Here is a 16,880-nt window from a genome sequence, read left to right as displayed (position 1 = left end):
ACCAAAACACACATCAGGAATATCCAAAGGAAGTTTTCAAATTATGGGATGGCCGCAGGGCCTCAAAGGCCAATGTTGTGCCAAAGTGTCAAATCTGACCAATTTCACGTCGTAGCACAGTAAAACGTCACTCACACGCCGCCATGCCACAACCGCCACCAAGGCTTTGATGACCTTTGACCTCAGGAAAAGGTGACCATCTTAAAAAAACATTTAAAGAAGAAAAAAAATCACCAGCGTCTAATGTCAGTGTGGTCAACAAAAAACCTCTGTTGCCATGGAAACCCAAAACTACTTTAGCAGATTCTTCCAAAAAAGTGAAAGACCTGTTGGTCACCGCGGGAAACCCAAACGTTGGATGGTTGCTATGGAGATAAAACCAACAGTAAAGCCCCCAAGCCAAATGGTTTTTCAGGAATGAGTCACGTGCGGCTCTGACCAGCGTGGCGCCCCCTAAAGGCCACAGCTGAAAGACACAAAAGCAAATCTTTTGGCAATAGGAGCAAATTTTATTCACAATTTCCTTCCTTTAGAACTGTTTACGGAGCAAGGTTGAAATAATGGTGTGAAATAAAAAATAAAAAAGACAAAAATCCAAATGCAGAACATAAAAACATCTGTTAGGACATCAAGTTTGAAAGCCTCAAAGCAGAAAGACAGAATGTTATGAACATCATTAACACATAAAAATCAGGAATATATTAGGTTTAATTAAATAGTAGTGGAGCACACATTTAGCAGGCCCGCCCACCCAGCACAGCAACATCTGAACCGAAAGTTTGATCACAGAAAACCAAAACCAGCAGCCAAAAGAGTTAGCTTGTAGTTTACAGGAAACTAGATTTCCTTTTAATCGAATCATAAACGTCAGACACTCGTGATCCACGATTGCACATGAATAAAATGTCCTTTAAAACAACACATTAACATTTTTTCTGCTCGTCTGAGCAGAGCTGCTCTACAGGCTGAACCCAGACACGGCGATGTGCTGAGCGCTGTTCCTCGCCTCGAAGTACGACGTGTCGGTTTCGTCCTCCGGCTGAGGGATGAACGGCATCTCCTGGTTCTGCAGATTGACCCAGTCCAGTCCGGCGAACAGAGGGTGGCTCTCCAGATCTGGTGGAGGCGCAGAGAAAACTCAGCATGAGGAGGACTCTGACCAACAGCTCCTAAAGTCCACCCGAAGGCCTCCTCCATGTCTAAATACAGACATCTCTGCATATATTTGGCCACAAAAACACAAGCATGAATGAAGGTAGCTCTATATTTATCATCATTGAACGTAAGTGATGGGGCCACCATGACATTCATTCACCAAACCCATCAATGCAGATGTTTATGGTGCCACAACACAGTTCCTACAAGTTTGTTCACGTTAAATCTACGACTTTTTATTGCCATGCAAAGAAAACATTAAGACTAATATAACTAAAAAATTCTATATAAATAGATTAGAATGGGAAAAAAATAAAAAAATGAATAAAATTTAAATCCTCTCCGTCAAGAATCTCCTTCTAAAGAGGTCTATTTTCTTTTTAATGTCATTTTACTTATAATAAAACAATGTTGACTCACATAAAGACGTGCCATTTCCTTTTTGGTGAAACCAAAGCTGAAGAAACCGTGATGTGGTCTTCGTCTCTCAAACTCAAACATTCGTTTTTGTCGCCGTTTATATTTTTCATATTAAACAACCTTTTGCCTAAAACATTTATTAATTTAATGTTGTTGATTTAATGTTGTTGATAATCTATAACTTATGAAATTATACCTTCATTAGTGTAAAATATTGACTCCTTTGCTCATAATTCTACAAGTTTATTCTGGTAAAATGTTGACTTTTCTTTTTTTTCACAGGTCTAATTATGTGAAATGACGAGTTTTCATAGTTTTATAGCTATATGACTATTCTCATTTGTTAATTTATTTTTTCTTTAATGGTGGCTCTAACACTCCATCCTATTACCACGTTTTTTATCTATTATGTATTAAGATCTTAATTTCTTTTAAAGTCACATTCTGAGTAGGGCTGCACGAGATGAGGAAAACTTGCGATATGCGATATAAGTGATCAATATGGCGATAACGATATAATTTGCGGTATGTAAACAAATAGAAAAATAACCAAAAACATAATTCCCATTTCATTGCAACAGTTTGAAAATTATACTCCAAATGACCCTCATCGACATAGGTGACAATCGTCTAACATAATAGGCCTTCATCTGATTGGTAAACAATGGGTAGGCAACCATCTGATTGGTCAAAGCATAAAGGGATTTATTTGATGCGTTAAATGCTTCAAGCTGCCATAAGATTGTTTTAACACATTTTGGGTTTACGATTTATTGCGATATTCACCGTCTTTCGCGATATGCATATTGCAGAGCTGGGTACTGCGATAACGATAAATTTGCGGTATATTGTGCAGGCCTAATTCTGAGACTAAATAGGAACCGACTCCAAACGTCACTTTTTGATCCGGTCATGCAGTGATCCACCACTAGAGGTCAGTGCTGTGTCGCTTACAGGTCAATTGATTGATTTATTTGAACATTTATGCTCTTAAGCAGCAAATAAATCGCCTTGATAAAACTGGAATAGAGCAGCACCTTTGAGTCAGAATCTATTGAGACAAACTGGGACTGAAAACGAGGTTCTGACCCTTCAGACTGGCTCGCCTCGTCATGTCCATGGTCAGGAGGATCTCGATGGCATTCCTGGAGTTCGCCGACAGCTCCTCATCCCCTTCAGGCCAGGGGATGTCTGGAAAAACAGACGCTGAAAGGCTGAGTTTGACCGTTTCGTGTGCATGAAAACGGGGTGAAAGGTCAACGCACCTCTGTTCAGAATATTCTGGAACACCAGCTGAGGCGTTTCGTCGTTAAAAGGCGGCACGCCGGTGAGGAACTCGAACAGACACACCCCCAGCGCCCACCAGTCCACCATGCAGTCTGTTTGGGAGGGAACGGCAAAGTCCCGTTACGCACGAACGCGTCGGCAGACTGAAGCGTGACTTTGCAGCGGCGTTGGGCCGAGCATCATGAAGGGACTCCGACTCAAACACACACACACACTTTTTATTGTTTGAGGTGAAAACTCACAAAATTATTGTGTTAAGAGAAGTGATTTTGTTTAGTGACCGTTAGAAAAACTTAAATGTTGGATTATAATCCCCATTAAGTTTTTTTTGCATATTAAATATAAAAAAAAAAAAGAAATTAAACAGCTAAAGTGAAACAAACAAAAACTTTGTACAGATAAACAGATAAAATCCATTTATCTGGTTAAAAGCAGCTCCACGGTCCCCCTTAAGTGTTAAGACGCCGATCAGACTCATTTTTCCGTCCCTCTAATCAGACCCACATTTGCCTCAGAGATCTACAGATCAGAGGAATGGGAATACGTTTCCTCCAGCATGTCAGCAGCCCGAGGAAACATGCGAGCTCGCGTACAAAAACAACAAGAAAACTTACCGGACGGACCTTTTCCTGAAACTAAAACAACAACGCCCGTCATGACTGCTTCCACTTTTCGTGGCTGCATTTGTAAACGGAAAATAGTTTTTGTGCGCATCGTTTACCGTGAGGTTTTCCCAAAAGCAGCTCTGGAGCCAAATAATCTGGGGTTCCGAGAATGGGCGCGCCTTCAGCCGGCGCCACGCCTCGCCGGACGCTCTTGGGAGTCCTGAAGGGGGTGTGGGATGTGGACGTGGGGCGAGGAGTCTGCAGGAGGAAGATGAAAGGAGGTTTGAGTTTCCGTCAAAAATAACTCAAACGCTCCTTAGATTTAAGCCAGAGTGAGAAATGCTGTTCAAGTGAAGCGTTTAGAAAGGAAAAGGCACCAAAACATCAGAAATGGAAGCCATCTTCAGACACAGATGTCATGTACCAATCAGAGGCTTGTTCAGGCGATCACTTTCACCTGCAGCAGGTATAGTTTTTCAAAACAGATCTTTGAGATCCAGCAACATCTGCATTTCCCTGAGGAAGTCTCTCCAAGTCTGCATTATAATGTGGCGTTACCTGATGGGCGGGGCTGCTGGAGTACGGCCTTCTCTGCACCGGTGTCGCAGCACCGGAGTGATATGATGCTGAGGCGGAGACGTCCATGCTTTCCACGGATCCCACGCTGAGCCTGGAGACCCCGGACACGCTGGAGCGGTTGATGGAGCTGCAGTAGCTGCGGAAGGCCACCACGTTCTGCGGCTTCAGGAAGGAGGGGGACTGCAAAACGCTGCAGGCGAGGTCCAGGCTGCGGACGGAACACCGAGAGTCCGTCGTCTGTTCGAGCACGACGGCAGGGGTCTGCGGAGGCGAGGCTTTGCTCTCCTCCAGCTCCTCGGATGAAGACGATCTCCGGTTTGGCGCCGCTTGGCTCTCCATGATGAGCGAAGATTCGTGCATGGAGCCGTCAGAGTCCAGGCTCAAGTTCCTGCAGACGCCGCCGGTGCTCTCGAGCTGCGGCGATGCGAAGCTCGAATGAGTCAAGCCCTTTGTTCCGTTTTCAAACGGGTCCTCGCCGTGCTCCTCCAGCTCGCTGAGCAGACTTTTGGTCACATGGGCGGAACTGGAGTGCTTCGGAAGCAGACGCTCTGCTGAAACGAGGCCGTCTGAAGCTCCAATCCAGATGGTGGAAAAGGTTCCGGTCAGGCCGCTGTGGTTCCCGCCGGGCTGCTCCTCCAGAGCCTTACAGGTTGTTTGGTAATCTGAGGTTCTCTTTTTGGCTCTACTCTCTTTAGGCTCTGGACTGGTTTCCACCTCGGAGAATCTCCTCTTGACAGATGAGGGAACTGCAGGCAGACAGTCGCCGCTCATCCACGAGCAAACGTCCTCCTGAGCTGCAGGGACTCGCAGCATTTCAGGAAAAGGATCCTGATTGGACGCTTTCATCAAGTTACGAGAGGCTTTCCCAGAGACGCCCAGCCCACCCGGGGCTGTGGGTGCAAAACCCCGTTTGTGCCTTTTAGGCTTAGGCTGCTTCCTGCGCCTCTGGCTGCTAAAGCACTGGTTCTCCTTCTGGAAAAAAAAAAAGGGGCAAAGGTCAACAAAACTATGATTTAAAATCTGTATTTAAAAGAAGTCAAACAAAAGACAAATAGAAAGATACATTTTGTCATGGTAGTTTAAAATTAAAGAATTTTAAGCCAAAGCTTAAGTACCCCTTAAGCAGTAAATAGTGGGACAAAAAAAGTATTCAGTCAGCCACCCATTGAGCAAGTTCTCCCACTTAAAAAGATGAGAGGCCTGCATTTTTCATCACAAGTGTACCTAAGAGACAAAATGAGAAGAAAAAAAAATCACATTGTCTGACTTTTAAAGAGTTTATTTGTAAATTATGGAGGAAAATAAGTATTTGGTCAATAACTAAAGTTCCACTCAATTCTTTGTTTTACGCCCTTTGTTGGCAATGACAGCAATCAATGGTTTTCCGTAAGTCTTCACAAACTGTTGCCAGTATTGTGGTCCATTCCTCCATGCAGATCTCCTCTACAGCAGTGATGTTTTGGTCCATTCCTCCATGCAGATCTCCTCTACAGCAGTGATGTTTTGGTCCATTCCTCCATGCAGATCTCCTCTACAGCAGTGATGTTTTGGTCCATTCCTCCATGCAGATCTCCTCTACAGCAGTGATGTTTTGGTCCATTCCTCCATGCAGATCTCCTCTACAGCAGTGATGTTTTGGTCCATTCCTCCATGCAGATCTCCTCTAGAGCAGTGATGTTTTGGGGCTGTTGCTGGGCAACAGACTTTCAACTCCCTCCAAAGATTTTCTATGAGGTTGTGATCTGGAGACTTGCTAGGCCACTCCAGGACCTTTAAATGCTTCTTATGAAGCCACTCCTTTGTTATCCGGGCAACAGGCGTGTTTGGGATCGTTGCAATGCTTAAAGACCCGGCCACATTTCACCTTCAATGCTGATGGAAAGAGGTTTTCACTCCAAATCTGACCATACATGACCTACATACATGGTTTCATCTGACTATAGGACATTCTCCCAATCCTCTTCCGGATCATCCAAATGCTCTCTAGTAGACTGTAGACGGGCCTGCACATGTACTGGCTTTACCAGGGGGGACACGTCTGGCCCTGCAGGGTTTGAGTCCCTGGTGGTGTAGTGTGTTACTGATGGGGTAGCCTTTGTTACTTTGGTCTTAGCCATAGTGAGGTTTGGAGTGTGTCTGAGGTTGTGGACATGTGCCTTTATATAGATAACCAGCTCAAACAGGTGTCATTAATACAGGTAACCAGTGGAGGACAGACGATCCCCTCAAGAAGAGGTAAGTGACCAAATACTTATTTTCCACCATAATTTACAAATAAATTCTTTAAAAATCAGACAATGTGATTCCCCGCATTTTGTCTCTTATAGTTGAGGTTTACCTATGATAGAAATTACAGGCCTTTCTCTTATCTTTTTAAGTGGGAGAACGTTTCAAGAACAACAATAAAGCAGTGTTGTACGGTCCACAGGTGCTGTAAAACTCCTGTTCCAGTGGAGTTTGACACGACCCACCTCCTCATGCTCCCATAATGGACTGACGGCGGCGTCGGTGTCGGTGGAGCTGCCCCCACTCATCGTTTCAAACCTCTTCCTGGTCTTCAGCAACGTGGGGGTCAGATTTTTAGCCAGATTATGAGGACTGAACACGCTGCTCTTAGGTCCTAGATTGATTAAAAACAACATTTTAAAACTCAGAATTGTGGAGAAAAAAAACAACTTTACTTAAGAAAAAGAAAACACTACTTAGTTTGCAAACATGCTCCGCTGGAGAGTCCATATGATCAGCTTCCATCACCAACGGAGAATCCAGAGAAACTTTCTTCTGCTTGGTTTTGCCATAGGAGGCGGGGCTGCTCACAGCTGACGTGCTGCAGCGGCGCCGGCCTCCTCCTAACGGCGTGCTCTGTTTAAAACAATAAACAAATACAGAGGCAGGCAGTTAGAAACGCAAACTCCTAAATGAAGCATTTTTGTTAAACATAAATTTGACACAAATGTTCTTACAAATCCAAGGGAGCTGATCAGAGAGAGGACTTGACCCGGAGTGCGGAAATAATCCTTTTTGGGTTTGGCCAAAGACGGAGTGGTGAGGATGTCCATCAGGCTCAGCTCTGACGGACAGAGGACAAGGATATGAGGAACGCCACCAAATGCCAGTTTGCACCACCTGTCGGGGCTTCATACCTCTGTCCAGCTTGACTTTGGAGAGGCCAAAGTCTGTCAGCTTGATGTGACCTACGTTGGATATAAGCATGTTGTCTGGCTTCAGGTCTCTGACAAATCAGAGTCGTGAAAAATAAAATGATTATGTCGTAAAACAGGCATTTGATGGAACGGCGATGCAGAGCAGACAGATACCTGTGGATTATCCCATGACGATGCAGGTAATCTAAAGCCAGAGCTACCTCGGAGATGTATTTCACCGCCATGTCTTGGTCAAAGTACCCATAAATATGAAGGAGAGATTTGACGTCCCCTCCGATGAGGTACTCCATCACCTTCAAGCAGCAAGAGACTTCAGATTAGCAGGAGATGAAGGAAAACAAGCAGGAACTGCTATAAAACTACTGTTTTGGTAGTGGATTATGCTACCCTAAAGATAATTAAAGATATATGCGTAGATAATAACAAGATTGTGGTGTGAGCTGTGTGGGATTTTTGATCACCGCTGTGATGAGCCAGCAGGGGGCGCTGTGTCGCGCTTCATAGCTGCTATAATGCAAGGATTTTGCAGGAAAGAATTTGTTACCAGGTAAATCTTGGTGGCTGTTTGTAGAGAGTAAAACAGGTGAACGACGAAGGGACTTTTACTCAGAGCCAGAGCGTCTCTCTCTGCCTTCATTTGGTTCGTCATGTTTTTGTCAACCATGTCTGCCTTCTTCATCACCTAAGAGGAAACACGTACATTTACGCAGATCATGTCACGATATTTTGAGGAAAAGGGTGAAAATAATCACACCTTGATGGCATACAGGCGCGCATTGCTCTTCTTGCGAGCAAGGTAGACCTTCCCAAAAGCCCCGCGGCTAATGGGCTTCAAAACAACAAAATCGTCGATCGAAGGCGGTTTGGGATTTTCCACCGATTTGACGTCTGACTTCCAGTTAGGCTTTGGCTCGGGTTCCATTATACAAAAGCTACAAATATATATAAAAAAACAAACTCCTAGCTTGATGTGTACTCCATCAAAGTTAGACAACAGACCCAGGTTTGTTTGGAAAATTTGAAATGCGCCACCGGATGTGGGACCTTACGCAGATTTTAGGTATCTTTGATAGTGCCTGGTTAAAAAAAAAAGCACGAATATACAGAAAAATCACGGTACAAAAAATGCATAAAGTTCAAATTAACCTCAATCATTGCCGTTTTGAAATAAAGAATATAGATGAAATTGATATACATTTTAAGTAAGACAAAGCAAAAATAAAAAGAACCATTTGGTCTTATTGAATATCTCTTTTTGTTCATTACTAGACTTTAAAAAATATATTTCTTGTTTTAATTTCCTTTAATTTTATTGGCTCTATAATGGAAACGGTATAATTTGATCAATTTTATTACGGCGAGAACGATGATGCAAGATGTTCCTTTGTCCTCATCCAATGGCTGCTCCCTCTGACGACGTTACGTCATTTTGTAGTCAGTTTGACCTCGGACGCCGGTGGAGGACCCGTTTGCCGTTGTTAGCTAAAAAAGTTGTGTAACTACGAAAAGTTGTGTAATAAGAGAAAACAAAAGGACGCCGCTCGAGACGGGTCTGTTTCGTTTACGTGTTAAAGAAGGTTTCTACGGTTGGGCCCATCCTCTAGCTGTTCTTTAGGGGGGATAATTTGTCCGACAAATCATGTTTTCCCTATCCACTTCGTTTCAGCCACAGCAGGTAAGGAGACTAAAACTGTCCGTTGGACGAATAATATTTTTAAGTCCACATTATAATACTATTTATCGAGCTTGTTTGATGATGCAGCGCCGAAGACCTTATTTAATTATTGTTTATGGATAAAGGCGACAATTGTAGTCAAAGGAAATGTATTTTTGCTAATGCTAATCATGTCAGCACCGACTGACGTAGCTCACCCCAGTGCTTATAATGTGTTACATCAGTGTTACATCTGTAGCATAATGCGCTTTTGCTCGCTCCCAATCATATATGCATCCCAGCGGGTATTTTTAGCCTTATATCCAGGTTATATAACCTCCCTGAACTAGACAGGAGATAAAGAGCAGCTGGAGCAAACTAGCTCAGTCAGTCCAGTTAGGGAATCCAATTTTTGTAAACACAGATTAGTGCGTTTCAGTCTGTGATGTTACTACACATTTACATCATACACGTGACTTGTCTGCTTTCAGATGGTAGTGCCTTTAAGTCAGCTCATCAGCGCCTTCCACTCCCTGAAGAACTCGGCCACAGCTTCTGTCAAAACCCTCCACACGGACTTCTCTCCAGAGCTTTCTTCTCACCTGAAAGAGGTCAGCCGCAATAAACTGCTAACTGCTTTATTATAGTTGCTTTTTTTTTTAAATGCAGCTCAAACATTATTATGTTTTTTTAGAGTGACCTTGAGGACCAATGAAAAGTGCTTTGAATTATATAATGTTTATGAAGCAATGCAAATAAAAGATTCACTCCAAAGTTTGAGACATTTCTCTGATGGAGGACAAAATGAAGCTAAGAACTGAATTTCTGAGTATTTCTTTATTCAAATTGTTGTGATCAGGAGCAGACGATAAAATGCAGTTGGAAAAAGCTTATAAGTGCAACACACAGGTATTTCGATATAGAACATACACTGGGCGGGGCCTCAAGCTTCCTCTCTGCTCCATTCTGATCATCCACCTGCAGACAAACAGACCCATAAACGACTTTGTTTTCCTTGTCTGAGCTGGAATCTGGATCCAAACTGTACGGCTGGATAAATACGATATTTGTGTTTCACCGCTAATGTTAGGCTGGGGCTGTAAGCTAGTGGAAGAGTGTGTGAACAGAGGCTTACTCTGTCGCGCCCACAAATCAGAGGTGAATTTCTAAAAAAAAAAGAAGCCCTGCTGCTCTGCAGAAACTATGTCCTAGAAAACGACACTTAATTTTTTTGATTTTGGCTAAAAACGGCATCATTGTAATGAAAAATACCACTTTGAAAATAGATCAAAAGATGATTGGAGTGGGACTTTAAGTCATCGTTATCGCAACCAGAGCATTTTAGAACTTTTATTCCTTTGAAAATAAATGTTTATTAGAATTTTCACTTTTTAAAATTGTTACCAACTTATACATTTAAGGAAACAAACTCTCCTCCAAGAGGTTTAAACATGTAAACCGGTGAACATTTCCTTTTTGATGGTCGTGACTTGCTTGTGTTGATGTGCATCCATGTCACTAAGTAGCTCTTAGAAATATTGAAGAGCTGCAAGTTAATTCATAAAATCATAAGCTTCATTATATTTATAGGGGATGCTGGGAAGTCTTGTCTGTCCTGAATGAACTGAAATCCAAAATGGTTGCATCTGCAGTGGAGTTTGTGTTGCTCTTCAGAGTGAACCATTTGAGGCGCTACTGGATTTAACTTTATAAAATGTGCTTCAATCCGTAAAGTGCAGCTTTAAATATGCAAACAAGTCTTCTGTCAGAATCTACTGAAGCTTCATGTCACATGACTTGTTGCTGTTCTCCGTAGCCGAATGTGAGTCTGAGGGATCTGGGCCTGTCTGAGATCAGGACCAGTCATCTGGATGAGCTGCTCAGAAGGTTACTACCTCCACCGGGACCAGAGACGCCTCCTGCAGCCAAGTCCACATGGACGACCAGTCACATTTCAACAACCAGCTTCTTCCACAACAAGCACGGTGAGCAGGAAAACATTTGACAGTTTTTTACCCATACTAAATAAAAACTAAGCCCACAACGGTCAATGAAGTAACTCGAAACTGACAAAGTAAAAACAAGAAAAACTGTAAGACATCTCCAAGCAGCTGGATGCTCCTGTGACTCCAGCTGCTCATGTTATTCTGAGGTTTAAGGTCCACAGGACAACTTTCCTGGATGTTACTGCAGGAGCAAGAGACGATAGGCTACACATGGAAACCAAAGACATTAAACCTTTAACAGCTGAGACAGTTGGAGGCGTTTGTGCCTGACATGTGGACCGAAGCTTCCACTGACAGGAGCAGAATTACTTTAGAAGCTGTGGACAAATATTGGGGTTTGAAGAACTTGAATTTCTGTCCAACATTCAACTTTTGTATTTTATTTTTACTCTGCATTTTGTAAATCTTCAGTGACTTTTGTTGGTTTTCTTTCATCAGAGGGACTTTTCCCTCATCAGACGGCTCTTGTAATTGTCTTTTCCGTCGGTTCCTCCTGAAGGTTTTTCTCAGAGGGGCTCGGTGCGTCTTGGCTCTCCGGTTTTCCACAGCAGACAGCATTGCGGCCCCCTGCAGGAGCTCTGCCAGCAGCTGCACCTCCTTCCCGGTGAGAATCACCTTTTGTTGACCGCGTTTGCCTGAAATGCCGCAGAAATGTCTCATCCTTCACCCGTGTTTGCAGTGGCGGTCCAAAGGCGGGGTTTCAAGACTTTTAGACTTGCAAAGGGCAGGCGGGGGGAGTCAGGTTACGACGGCCCTGCTGAGTCGGATGCGTACACGCCAGCTTTCATGAAGGTGACCTTCCTGATCTGTAGTAGTTGTGTTGCACGTGGCTCCATGCATTTGAAGTTTTGAAGCTCTGGATGAATCGGCTTCATGTCCTCCACAGGGGCTCCTGAAAGACAAAGGAGCCGAAGCCCACTCGCTTGATCAAGTGGTCAAACAAAGAAACCTCCCAGAAAACCAACAGGAGGCCTTTAAGACCGGCTTCTCCGAGGGATTCATGAGGTCCCAGGCCATAACCCAAAGAGCACAAGGCATGCGCTCCACCACTCTGAGACAGACGCTGCTTTGCTTTGTTTCTGTTTTTGTTCTGAACTGACAGCTTTTCGTATTTACAGACACACTGAGGAGAACCAGGCTGATCCTGCTGGTCCTCCTGCTTATCGGCATTTATGGCCTGTCCAGAACCCCCTTTTTCTCTGGTAAAGGCTCCTTTTCTGATGCTGGTTTGTTTCAGATTTTATTCTCTCCTTTGCCTGAAAAATGAAAGCACGACTCTGCGAGCACGCTCCGCTGAGCCAAAACTCTGTCCCGTCTGCAAGGAACCAACAGAAAACGCAACAAGCGGCAAAAGTTTAGTCCGACACGAGGATCCTCTCCATGCTGGAGTGTGCACGTGGATTTGTGTGCATTGTATTAATAAATGCACGTCTTTGAAGCTAGATGTGGATTCTCGTCACAGCTGTTCTTTCATACATGGTCGTGACGTAGAGACGTTTCATGTAGAAGATCCCCTTTTTTCTTTGACAGTGAGGTTTCGGACCACGTCGGGTCTGGACTCGGCGGTGGACCCCATCCAGATGAAGAACGTGACCTTTGAGCACGTTAAAGGCGTGGAGGAGGCCAAGAACGAGCTGCAGGATGTGGTGGAGTTCCTCATGAATCCTCAGAAGTTCACCGTTCTGGGTGGAAAGCTGCCAAAGGGTAAAATCACAGCTTTGATTTCACCATTTTTTGAGTATTTTTGTTTTTAACATAACAGCATTTGTGAATCTTTCCAGGGATCCTCCTGGTTGGGCCTCCTGGAACCGGAAAAACTCTTTTGGCGCGCGCTGTGGCCGGGGAGGCCGACGTGCCTTTCTACTACGCCTCCGGGTCGGAGTTTGACGAGATGTTCGTGGGCGTCGGTGCGAGCCGCATCAGAAATCTTTTCAGTGAGTTTGCAGAAAGCCGTATTATAAACGTCTGTTATCAAACCAAACTGCAAGCGGTTTGATTTGTGGTTTGCAGAGGAAGCAAAAGCCAACGCTCCCTGCGTCATCTTCATCGACGAGCTGGACAGCGTCGGCGGGAAAAGGATCGAGTCTCCCATGCACCCGTACTCCAGACAAACCATCAACCAGCTGCTGGCAGAGATGGACGGGTCGGTGGCATTTCCATCACGGAGTCACTGATGTGGAACGGTTTCCCATTAACGGTTTTTCACGGTTTACAGATTCAAACCTAACGAAGGAGTCATCGTCATCGGCGCTACAAACTTTGCTGAGGCTCTGGACAGGTATGTTGGCATTTTAAATTAATTTAAATGATTATTATTAACGCTTATTATGACCCAAATTATTACAGAAAAATTTTTAAATAAAAAAAAATAAAAAGCTAATCAGCATCAGGATCTTATCGACTTTACAAATACAATCTTTTTCAAACGGTGTTTTTTTCGTCTGCTCCTGAGTGACAAGGATTTGAATAAAGAAATACTCAGAAATGCCTGAAGAACACAATAAAAAAACACAAAACCCCACAGTTGTCATCGCAGTGGGTCTTCCAAAGGATCCTCTGTGACTGATTTGTCCTTCAGGACTGCGTTTGTCTCGCCTTCGTCCTGAAGGAACTGGGAGGAGCCTCAGGAACCTTCATGACCCTGAACAGGACCAGACGATTGATATGTCTGTCTTTTTTCCTCTTTATTTAAACGTGTAGTTCAGACTTTAACAAGTCAAAGGTTGGTTTGACTCGTTCTCTTATCTCGTTAAAGTTTGCTGACATTTGGTTGTTTACTTTGCTGCTTTAAATTAGAGCAGGCCAGGATGTTAACTTGTTTCCTAAACATTGTTTTATTTCTTCTTTCTAAATTTTAGACTTTGGTCACTCATATACCGTAATTGCTCAAACATAGAAAGTTTCAAATCCAGTGTTTCGTGGGGCTATGCCCTAAAAATAACCTGCCAAGTAGGATTATAGATGTTTTAAGGCTGTAAAAGTCCTCACTGAACACATTTTCACACTTTTCTCTTTATTGCTGATAGTTTTTGTGAATTTAAAAGTACGCTTCCTGATTTTTTTTTTGGTGAACTTTGCTGTTCTTTTGTGTCAAATATTTAGTAGCCGGAACATTTTCTTCTTAAAGACAAACATTTTCGGATGTTGCAGCGCCTAGATGGGCTGATGTTTCCCGTGCACAGCAGTAAAACCTAAACCGAGCCTTCATTTTAGCAGCCAAGTCATTCATCCTTTCTTTGCTGGTTCCCGTCAGTGCGCTGGTGCGGCCCGGGAGGTTCGACATGCAGGTGACCGTCCCCCGTCCCGATGTGAAAGGACGCACAGAGATTCTTAAATGGTACCTCTGCAAGATCAAAGTGGACCCAGGTTTGTTTGATCTCATCAGAACCTGCTTTTCTCCTCTAAGGGCTCGATTGTTTTCTAAAAGAACGCAGTGCTTGTGTTGCCACAGACATCGACCCGGAGATTATTGCCCGGGGCACCGTGGGCTTCACGGGGGCGGAGCTAGAGAACCTGGTCAACCAAGGAGCCCTGAAGGCGGCCGTGGACGGGAAGGAGATGGTCACCATGAAGGATCTGGAGTTTGCTAAAGACAAGATCCTGATGGGTGAGCGCACACGCCGCTCTGCTGACCTCTGACCTGGTGAGTCAGCGGCATGCAGGACTTCATGCGTGGCTTTCCCTCCAGGTCCCGAGAGGAAAAGTGTGCAAATCGACAAGAAGAACAAGACCATCACAGCGTACCACGAGTCCGGCCATGCCATCGTTGCTTATTACACCAAAGAGGCAATGCCCATCAATAAGGCCACCATCATGCCCAGAGGACCGACTCTCGGCCACGTGAGCATCACGCGGTCTCATAGCACGACGTAACTCTGGTTTTTGTTTCCAGCTTTGATGTTTCCTTTGATGTTTGGGGTGAAGGTGTCCATGCTCCCGGAGAACGACCGCTGGAGCGAGACCCGAGGGCAGCTGCTGGCCCAGATGGACGTCAGCATGGGCGGCCGCGTAGCAGAGGAGCTCATCTTTGGAAACGAGAACATCACCACAGGTAAAACCTCCTGGCGAGCCCTGAGCAGCGTGGGATGTCAGAGCTGCACAGGTGGACTCTGCTTGGCTCCTTCATCGATGTTTCAGCCTCCTCTTCCTCTCCTGTTTAGGAGCCTCCAGCGACTTTGATGGCGCAACCAAAATAGCAAAGATGATGGTCACCAGGTTCGGCATGAGCGACAAGGTAAACGTTTGATTTTAAGGTGGAGATAAAGTTATGATGCCCTGAAAATGTCTGATCTCAACCAGTTTTCTCCTAAAGAGACTCGTCCCGTTTCTCTAACGCTGCCTGGGAACAAAAACTGTGAAGACTGCTTTTAACCTAAAATCTAGTTTTTTGACAAAACCACAAACCATAAACATGTTCAAGTTATTTTTTCGTGTATTTGTCGTCTGTATTTAACATTTTAAACAGAAACAAAGGAAAAAATCTTCAAGTTTAGGTTTGACCAAAAGAAAAAGAATTGATTGAGTTCATATGGGGTCAAATTAGGATCAGCTTACAGTGAATGAATTTGAAAAAAAAAACAACCATTTTGTTGATAATGTAACAGCTTTAACCCACAAAGAAGCATCAGTGTGACAGAAAAACAGCAGAAATCGTTTAAAACCCTTTTTTTCTGAATAAATCACGTTTGAAAGAGTTTGTTTGTTGAGTTAAATCTCCCGGTGTGTGCAGCTGGGAGTCATGACGTACGGAGACGTCACCAAGCAAAGCCCCGAGACTCAAGCCGCCATCGAGCAGGAAGTCCGAGCTTTACTGAAGGTGAGACTCCACCCCCTCAGACGTTGACTCCGCCCCCACATGTTGGTCTGATAACCGCTGATAATCGTCTCTGCAGGACTCGTACGAACGCGCCAAGAACATCCTGAAGACCTACAGCAAGGAGCACAAGAAACTGGCAGACGCTCTGCTACGATACGAAACTCTGGACGCCAAAGAGATCCAAATGGTTCTGGAGGGAAAGCCTCTGGACCACTGATACCACGGCAGACATGTTGGACTGTAAATATTCCTAAAACTGTGCCGTCTGGAGGCCTTCTGTTTGCTTTTTATTTCTCTCCTCAATGTGAAGCAGAATGAAACGGTTGCTCCGCCTCCTCACATGAGCTCTGTTTTTCAGTTTTTGGGGCACTTTGCAGTCCAATCCTTTGGATTAAGTTCTTCATGATCATCGGTTACAGATTTATTGGTGACATTTTAATCGTCAGCAGCACGTCTCCTGACCTGCAGCTCAGTACAAACCGCCGTCTCCCTTCTCTCCATGTATCATGTCTTTGCAATCAGTTATTGTGTTCTTATTTATTAAAGTGCCCAAAGGTGTGTCGTCTCTTTTCCCGATGCATCCCCGTGGCAGAACAGCTGTGACTCGTGAATGAGAAGCGTGTAAATATGAAAAAACAATCTCATGGAATCGGCTCAGGGCTTCAAGGCCTCTCAGGCTCAAATAAAGAAAACCTGTCTAAAGGTCAACTGTGTTTGTCATCAATGGTTGCAGCAAGAATGACCAAAAAGTACTACACTTTAGTTTATTTTATGAAGTATACTTGAGTAAAAGTGTGGTAAGTTTACAACAGACCATGTATGTACTGCAGGAAGTATAACTGAGCAATATAGCCCAATATTACAGCAATAGTCGTCTCACAGGGCTTCAAACCGAAAAAAACTTAAATCATAAAGATCAAAGTCATAGAATTCAATAGGTAATGGCTAAACAGACTTTCAAATTGGATCATTTTAGGCCTACAAGAAAAAGATGTAAGGAAGGAAACTTCAAGTACCTCCTTACCTTTAGTATAGATTAAATATACTTGAAGTACACTGAAAAAGACTACTCTTTATTATGGGAAGCCTAAAGAATTTCTTTAATTCTTATCTATGTATTTATTTTTGGTAACATCTGACTTCAAAGTTTAAATAAATGTTTGTTTTTGATTTTGCATCCGTAGAAACCGGTGA

General features: G+C 43.9%; 2 protein-coding genes across 3 annotated transcripts; one reads left to right on the top strand and one right to left on the bottom strand.

The window, feature by feature from the left end:
• Positions 1-488: 488 nt before the first annotated feature.
• mastl (microtubule associated serine/threonine kinase like) lies at positions 489-8,257 on the bottom strand. The gene is made up of 12 exons (XM_011489074.3): positions 7,965-8,257; positions 7,755-7,892; positions 7,364-7,503; positions 7,190-7,278; positions 7,010-7,116; positions 6,749-6,908; positions 6,518-6,666; positions 4,026-5,018; positions 3,584-3,725; positions 2,841-2,954; positions 2,665-2,766; positions 489-1,116 (listed from the first exon to the last, which is right to left on the bottom strand). Exons 1-12 carry the CDS (start codon positions 8,130-8,132, stop codon positions 959-961), a joined length of 2,460 nt encoding a protein of 819 aa, XP_011487376.1. The 5' UTR covers positions 8,133-8,257; the 3' UTR covers positions 489-958.
• Positions 8,258-8,639: 382 nt separating this feature from the next.
• Positions 8,640-16,394, top strand: yme1l1 (YME1 like 1 ATPase). Of its 2 annotated transcripts, none has more exons than XM_020712473.2 (18): positions 8,640-8,885; positions 9,356-9,475; positions 10,681-10,849; positions 11,370-11,474; positions 11,550-11,662; positions 11,757-11,904; positions 11,989-12,096; positions 12,401-12,574; positions 12,652-12,804; positions 12,881-13,013; positions 13,086-13,148; positions 14,124-14,236; positions 14,322-14,477; positions 14,559-14,710; positions 14,795-14,921; positions 15,031-15,104; positions 15,600-15,686; positions 15,763-16,394. In XM_020712473.2, the coding sequence occupies exons 1-18, from the start codon at positions 8,850-8,852 to the stop codon at positions 15,901-15,903; spliced, it is 2,172 nt and encodes a 723-aa protein (XP_020568132.1). In that variant the 5' UTR covers positions 8,640-8,849; the 3' UTR covers positions 15,904-16,394. The 2 variants fall into 2 exon arrangements, with proteins under 2 accessions (XP_020568132.1, XP_004081220.1); XM_004081172.4 differs by having other exon boundaries at positions 8,641-8,885; positions 11,989-12,072.
• The last annotated feature ends 486 nt before the right edge of the window (positions 16,395-16,880 follow it).

This window comes from Oryzias latipes, chromosome 20 (genome assembly GCF_002234675.1).
Source record: "Oryzias latipes chromosome 20, ASM223467v1".
NCBI lineage: Eukaryota > Metazoa > Chordata > Actinopteri > Beloniformes > Adrianichthyidae > Oryzias > Oryzias latipes.
This window is presented reverse-complemented; position numbering and strand designations above follow the sequence as displayed.

What these genes read in the sequence shown, in the direction of transcription:
- mastl (XM_011489074.3), bottom strand. Translation starts at nt 8,132, where the DNA reads ATGGAACCCGAGCCAAAGCCTAACTGGAAGTCAGACGTCAAATCGGTG. An exon ending in CGCGCCTGTATGCCATCAAG is followed by an intron (nt 7,893 to 7,964) that starts GTGTGATTATTT and finishes GTTTCCTCTTAG; the next exon opens with GTGATGAAGAAGGCAGACAT. An exon ending in CAAAGTCAAGCTGGACAGAG is followed by an intron (nt 7,117 to 7,189) that starts GTATGAAGCCCC and finishes TCTGTCCGTCAG; the next exon opens with AGCTGAGCCTGATGGACATC.
- yme1l1 (XM_020712473.2), top strand. Translation starts at nt 8,850, where the DNA reads ATGTTTTCCCTATCCACTTCGTTTCAGCCACAGCAG. An exon ending in CTTCGTTTCAGCCACAGCAG is followed by an intron (nt 8,886 to 9,355) that starts GTAAGGAGACTA and finishes GTCTGCTTTCAG; the next exon opens with ATGGTAGTGCCTTTAAGTCA. An exon ending in GAGGACCGACTCTCGGCCAC is followed by an intron (nt 14,711 to 14,794) that starts GTGAGCATCACG and finishes TTTGGGGTGAAG; the next exon opens with GTGTCCATGCTCCCGGAGAA.